General features: G+C 46.1%; 1 protein-coding gene across 1 annotated transcript in view; it reads left to right on the top strand.

Moving 5' to 3' along the window:
- ZNF774 (zinc finger protein 774) overlaps positions 1-7204 on the top strand; it is a 12665-nt gene extending 5461 nt beyond the window's left edge. Inside the window, 3 exon segments of the mRNA XM_021713115.1 lie at positions 3826-3932; positions 5642-5721; positions 5723-7204. Of these exon segments, the coding sequence (XP_021568790.1) occupies positions 3826-3932; positions 5642-5721; positions 5723-6883 (1348 nt within the window). The 3' untranslated portion in view covers positions 6884-7204.
- The last annotated feature ends 351 nt before the right edge of the window (positions 7205-7555 follow it).

Raw genomic sequence — 7555 nt, 5'->3', positions numbered from 1 at the left:
TTCAGGGTATATTCCCAGTAGGGGGATTGCAGGGTCATATGGAAGGTCAATTTTTAGAGCTTTTAGGAATCGCCACACTGCTTTCCACAGAGGATGCACTAGTTTACACTCCCACCAACAGTGTAGAAGTGTTCCCTTTTCACCACACCCTCTCCAGCAGCTGTTATTTTTTGAGTTGTTGATAATTGCCATTCTTACTGGAGTTAGGTGGTATCTCAGTGTGGCTATGATTTGCATCTCCCTAATGATTAGTGAGGTTGAGCATTTCTTCATGTGTTTGTTGGCTGCTCGAATGTTCCAAATTTTTCCCAGTGTTGTGAAGAATATCTTTTAGCTAATTGTCTTTTTTAAAACTCTTGTTTCTTGAAGCATAATTTTATCATTTCCTTAGAATTCCGAGATTAAGCATTGCTGGGTCAAAGAATAAATAAATTTCTAAGATATTTAATATTTTGCCAAATGTCTTCCAAGGAGATTAAACCAATTTATTTATTCCCACAAACATTATATGAAAGTGTCTCTTCCTTCCTTCTTTATTTCCTTCCTTCCTCCCTTCCTTCTGTTTTGTTTTGGGTTTTTTTTTGAGTTGGAGTCTCACTCTGTCACCCAGGCTGGAGTACAGTGGCATGCTCATGGCCACTCTGGCGTCCATCTGCTGGACTCAGCAATCCTTCCACCTCAGCCTTCCAAGTAGCCAGAACTACAGGCACGTGCTGCCATGCCTGGCTAATTTTTTTTTTTTTTTTTTTTAATCTTTTGTAGAGAGGAGTTCTCACCAAGTTGCCCAGACTGGTCTCGAACCCCTGGGCTCAGGCAATCCTCTCACCTCAGCCTCTCAAAGTGCTGGAATTACAGACTTGAGTCACTGCACCTGACCCTATTTATTTTTTAAGTTGGAGTCTTAATCTATTGCCCAGGCTGGAGTGTAGTGACACATTCATGGCTACCTCAGCCTCTACCAGTCAGGCTCAGGTGATCCTTCTGTGTCAGCCTTCCCAGAAACTGAGACTATAGATGTGTGCTACCATGCTGGGCTAATTTTTTGATTTATTGTACAGATAAGGTCTTGCCAAGTTGTCCAGACTGGTCTCAAACCCTTGAGCTCAGGCATTCCTCTTGCCTCAGACTCCCAAAGTGCTGGGATCACAGGTGCAAGCCTCTGTGTCTGGCTTATATTTATTATTATTATTATTATTATTTTATTGATGAAGACATTGAAATACAGAGTTTAAGTAACTTTTCTTTCTTTCTTTTTTTTTTGAGTTGGAGTCTCACTCTGTCGCCCAGACTGGAGTGCAGTGGCCGCTCCCGACCACCGCAGCCTCGACCTGCTGGGCTCCAGTGATCCTTCCGCCTCAGCCTTCCAAGTAGCTGGAACTACAGGCATGCGCTACCACGCCCGGCTGATTTTTTGATTTATTGTAGAGATGAGGTCTTGCTGCCCAGGCGGGTCTCGAACCCGCGGGCTCAGGCAATCCACTCACCTCAGCCTCCCAAAGGCATGAGATTACAGGCTGAGCCACCGAGCCCGGCCTTTTTTTTTTTTTTTTGAGTTGGAGTCTCATTCTGTCACCCAGACTGGAGTGCAGTGGCCGCTCTTGGCCACTGCAACCTCGACCTGCTGAGCTCCGGTAATCCTTCCGCCTCAGCCTTCCAAGTAGCTGGAACTACAGGCACATGCTACCACGTCCAGCTAATTTTTTATTTGTTGTAGAGATGAGGTCTCACCAAGTTGCCCAGGCGGGTCTCGAACCCGTGGGCTTAGGCAATCCACTCACCTTGGCTTCCCAAAGTGCTGGGATTACAGGCTGAGCCACTGAGCTCGGCTTAAGTAACTTTTCTAAGATCACAAACTTTGTAAGAGGCAGAGTTATGATTCAAACCCAGGCAGTATGACTCTTGAATTTGCATTCATTACCTCTATACTCTGTTGCCGAGTGTACATTGTTTCATATTGAATTTCTTTGGTTAATGGTTTTTTTATTTTTATTTTTTTGAGTTGGAGTCTCACTGTCGCCCAGACTGGAGTGCAGTGGCATGCTCCTGGCCACCGCAGCCTCGACCTGCTGGGCTCCGGCGATCCTTCCACCTCAGCCTTCCAAGTAGCTGGAACTACAGCCGCGCGCTACCACACCCGGCTAATTTTTTGATTTATTGTAGCGATGAGGTCTCGCCAAGTTGCCCAGGCGGGTCTTGAACCCGCAGGCTCAGGCAATCCACTCACCTTGGCTTTCCAAAGTGCTGGGATTACAGGCTGAGCCACTGAGCCCGGCTTAAGTAACTTTTCTAAGGTCACAAACTTTGTAAGAGGTAGAGTTATGATTCAAACCCAGGCAGTATGACTCCTGAATTTGCATTCATTACCTCTATACTCTATTGCCTAAGTGTACATTGTTTCATATTGAATTTCTTTGGTTAATGGTTTTCTTTTTAATTTATTTTTATTTTTATTTTTTTGAGTTGGAGTCTCACTCTGTCACCCAGACTGGAGTGCAGTGGCCACTCCCGGCCACCGCATCCTCGACCTGCTGGACTTCGGCAGTCTTTCCACCTCAGCCTTCCAAGTAGCTGGAACTACAGGCGCACACTACCACACCCGGCTAATTTTTTGATTTATTGTAGAGATGCGGTCTCACCAAGTTGCCCAGGCGGGTCTCGAACCCGCGGGCTCAGGCAATCCACTCACCTCAGCCTCCCAAAGTGCAGGATTACAGGCTGAGCCACCGAACCCAGCTGATTAATGGTTTTAAAGATTTTTTATGGCCGGGCATGGTGGCTTATGCCTGTAATCTCAGTGTTTGGGGCATCTGAGACAGCAGAATCACTTAAGACCAAGAGTTGGAGATCAGCCTAGGCAACATGGCAAGACCCCGTTTCTACAAAAACTTATTTAATAAATTAGCTGAGTCTGGTGGAATGGGCCTGTAGTCCCAGCTACTCAGGAGACTGTGGCAGGAGGATCGCTTGAGCCCAGGAGGTTGAGACTGTGCCTGGGTGACAGAGTAAGACCCTGTCTCTAAAAATTTTTTTCTAAATTAAAAAGCAATCTGTCATATATTTATAGGCTGCTTCTATTTTTTTGTCAGTTGCCTATTTAGATCCTTTGCCCTTTAAAAAAAAAAATTCTTAACAACTGTTTGTCTTTCTCATAACTCTATTGACTGCTGCCATTCTGGGAAAATTTTAAAGCCCAACATCACAGTTAACTTTCTTGATTCCTTATAATTCTCTCTCCACATGACTTTCGCCTTGTGCCTTCAGAAATGAGTTATTGTGCTTACTCTAGAGTTTCTATCACCTGAGTCTGGTTGATTTGTTTTATTTGTTTTGCCTGGGTGGAAAGGATTTTCTTCTCAGCTTCCTGGGGGAGTCACTTTTTGTTTGTTTGTTTGTTTTTGAGTTGGAGTTTCACTCTGTTACCCAGGCTGGAGTGCAGTGGCATGCTCATAGTCACCACAGCCTCAACCTGCTGGGCTCAGGTGATCCTTTCACCTCAGCCTTCCAAGTAACTGGAACCACAGGCAGGCACCACTGCATTTAGCTAATTTTTTGATTTATTGTAGAGACGAGGTCTCGCCATGTTGCTCAGGCTGGTCTCGAACCCTTGAGCTTTGGCAATCCTCTCATCTCCACCTCCTAAAGTGCTGGAATTACAAGCAGGATCACCTTGTTTTATTACTTTTCCATGACTGTCCCTTTAATGAGACCAAACACTTATTAGAGTTCCCCTAGTGGTCTCCCCTTCCTAGGGAAGGAGGAGGGTTTGGATTTTGGTCAGGCCTTGTGTGATTGGTTCAGATTCACATTCTGTGTTCACCTGTGTAGGATTTCTGGCCCAAGTATAATCTCCCAGCTGGAGCAGAAAGAAGAGTCATGGGTCCTACCACTTCAGAACTTTGAGGCAAGGAAAATCCTGTGGGAATGTCACACAGGTAAGATGAGAGTACTACTACCCGGTGGGAAGTAATCTGGGATTTCAGTTCTTATTTAGATGAAGTTTTTGAAATGCTGCTCTAGACTTTTGTTCTTACTATTAGAAATTTAAACTAGACTTCTTGATAAGTCAGTAATTGACTAAATGGAGCTTCATTTTGATTAAGCATTTCACTTTTGTCTAAGGTAACTATAATACCTTTTTTTTTTTTGAGTTGGAGTCTCACTCTGTCTCCCAGACTGGAGTGCAGTGGCATGCTCCCGGCCACCGCAACCTCGACCTGCTGGGCTCCAGTGATCTTTCCGCCTCAGCCTTCCAAGTAGCCGGAACTACAGGCGCACGCTACCATGCCCGGCTAATTTTTGATTTATTGTAGAGACGAGGTCTCACCAAGTTGCCCAGGTGGGTCTCAAACCCGCGGGCTCAGGCAATTCACTTACCTCAGCCTCCCAAAGTGCTGGGATTACAGGCTGAGACACTGAGCCCCGACCCGCCCTTTTTTTTTTTTTTTTTAATTGGAGTCGTGCTCTCATCCACCCAGGCTGGAGTATAGTGGCATGCTCATGGCCACCTCAGCACCGACCTGCTGGGCCCCGGCGATCTTTCTGCCTCAGCCTTCCAAGTAGCCAGAACTATAGGCGTGCGCTACCACACCTGGATAATTTTTTATTTATTGTAGAGATGAAGTCTCGTCAAGTTGCCCGGGCTAGTCTTGAACCTGCAGGCTCAGGCAATCCACTCACTTTGGCTTCCCAAAGTGCTGGGATTACAGGCTGAGCCACCGAGCTGGTCAGTTATATTATCTTTGAAAGAAGCTGCCAATATTGAGAATATGTGGTATACTCTTGAAGGATATCAAGATCACCTCAAGGTTCATCTGATCATCTTAAACTACAGAGACTTTTAGGGGCCTGGCATGGTGCACATCTGTAATCCCAGCACTTTGCGTGACTGAGGTGAGAAGACTGCCTGAACCCAGGGGTTCGAGACCAGCCCGTACATCTTGGCAAGGCCGCGTCTCTACAATAAGTAAAAAAATTAGTTGGGTGTGATGGCGTGCACCTGTAGTTCAAGCTACTTGGAAGGCTGAGGCAGAAAAATCGCCTGAGCCTAGCAGGTCAAGGCTGCGGTGGCCCTGAGCATGCCACTGCACTCCAACCTGGGCGATGGAGTGAGACTCCAATTCAAAAAAAAAAGAAAAGACTTTAGGAATTCATGTTTTCCTTTAGCTCAGTGAACTTCAATAAACTTTTCACAAAGTGAAAAGCAGAATGGATAGCCGGGTTCGGTGGTTCAGCCTGTAATCCTGCGCCTTTGGGAGGCTGAGGTGAGTGGATTGCCTGAGCCCGCGGGTTCGAGACCCGCCTGGGCAGCGAGACCTCATCTCTACAATAAATAAAAAAATCAGCCGAGCCTGGTAGCGCATGCCTGTAATTCTGGCTACTAGGAAGGCTGAGGTAGAAGGATCGCCGGAGCCCAGCAGGCGAGGCTGCGGTGGCTGGGAGCGGCCACTGCACTCCAGTCTGGGCGACCGAGTGAGACTCCAACTCAAAAAAAAAAAAGAAAAGAAAAGAAAAGCAGAATGGTGTAATTAAGTGTAATCTGCTGCAGAAACAGTAATTCTAATCTCTCTTACTGCCTTCTGATGTTCTTTCCTAGTAACTGATATGATAACTTTATTCTGTGTCACTTCCATTAATTTTTCAGACTTTGAGCATCAGGTGGCAAAACTCAATCAGGACACTTCTGAAACAGCAGAACAATGTGGAGCATCCTCAGAACGGACCCCCCCAAAACGCTTCTCCTACTCCTTGTTGGGGAGGAAAGTGGGAGAGGGACCTGAAATTAGAAGGGCAACATGGAACCCTTCTAGGAGTGGACCAGCAGGTGCCCTTTTCACAAGAGAGGGATTTAAACAAGCTTCTAGATGAATATGTGGGAAAGAAGCCTATGTGTGCAGAATGTGGGAAAAGTTTTAACCAGAGTTCCTGTCTCATAAGACACTTGAGAACCCATACTGGTGAGAGGGCTTACAAATGCGTCGAGTGTGGGAAAGGCTTTAAGCTGAGCTCAGACATCATCAGTCATCACAGAACACACACAGGAGAAAAGCCCTATCAATGCAGTGGGTGTGAGAAAAAATTCAGCGACAGCTCAACACTCATCAAACATCAGCGAACCCACACTGGTGAGAGACCCTACAAGTGCCCGGAGTGTGGGAAGAATTTTGGTCGCAAGCCACACCTCCTAAGGCAACAAAGAACCCACACAGGAGAGAAGCCCTACCTGTGCCTCGAATGTCATAAAAGCTTTAGTCGAAGCTCAAATTTCATCACTCACCAGAGGACCCACACGGGGGTGAAGCCTTATAGGTGTAATGACTGTGGGGAGAGTTTTAGCCAGAGCTCAGATCTGATTAAGCACCAATGAACCCACACAGGAGAATGGCCCTTTAAATGTCCCGAGTGCGGGAAAAACTTCAGAGATAGTTCTCATTTTGTAGCTCACAGGAGTACGCATTCAGGAGAAAGACCTTTCAGCTGTCCTGACTGCCACAAAAGCTTCAGTCAGAGCTCGCATCTGGTCACACACCAGAGAACACACACAGGTGAGAGACCTTTCAAGTGTGACAACTGTGAGAAAGGATTTTCCGATAGCTCTGCCCTCATTAAGCACCAACGGATCCACACAGGAGAAAGACCCTACAAATGTGGCGAGTGTGGGAAGAGCTTCAGTCAGAGCTCCCACTTCATTACCCATCAGCGAATCCACTTAGGATACAGACCCTATCGATGTCCTGAGTGTGGCAAGACCTTCGATCAGTGTTCCCATTTTCTCACACACCAGAGAAGGCATACGGGCGAAAAGCCTTTTCATTGTAGTCGATGTGACAAGAGCTTCCGTCAGAAAGCGCATCTGTTATGCCACCAAAACACCCATTTGATTTAGGAAATAGTTGTTAATAGTTCTGCTGCTCCCTTCCAAATTTCCACTTCTATCTTTAAGTTCCCCAAACAGAGAAAACCTGAACTTTAGTGGCTCAAGTGGGCCTCGACCTGTTCTCCCTTCCTTTCCTATGAACTTATAGAGTTCAAATAATGTTCTGAGCACAAAAAGGTAGGCCTTCAGTGTGGAGAGATGTGAGTTTAATGATTGATGCTTGGTTATTGAATGAGAAAGGAGAGAAATGTGGCCTAGAGAACCCATGTAAATCACTAGTATGGTGCCTGGCACAAAGTTGGTACTCAATAAACAGTCACATTACCATGATTATTATTTTTTTTGGATTGGAAAATATAATTTATTTAGAAAGTAAATGAGAGAGAGAGAGAGAATAAAGAGGAGATTCACCTCCCCAAGGTAGGGGAGGGAGCCAAAGCTAGGAAATATTGTGACCATAGCTCAAAGAGTCATGTGGCCAGACCAGAGTTTAGCAAAGCAATAGCCCACATTATCATTTTTTTTTGAGTTGGGGTCTCACTCCTTCGCCCAGGCTGGAGTGCAGTGGCACACACTCTTACGGCCACCCTAGCATCGACTTCTGGGCTCCATCGATCCTTCCCCATCAGCCTTCCGAGTCGCCGGAACTACCAACACGCACTACTACGGCCAGCTATTTTT

The sequence above is a fragment of the Carlito syrichta genome, unplaced genomic scaffold (genome assembly GCF_000164805.1).
Source record: "Carlito syrichta isolate Samal-C Ts95f unplaced genomic scaffold, Tarsius_syrichta-2.0.1 Scaffold304234, whole genome shotgun sequence".
Taxonomy (NCBI): Eukaryota; Metazoa; Chordata; class Mammalia; order Primates; family Tarsiidae; genus Carlito; species Carlito syrichta.
The sequence above is the reverse complement of the archived record's forward strand: the minus strand, read 5'-3'. Positions and strand labels throughout refer to the sequence as shown.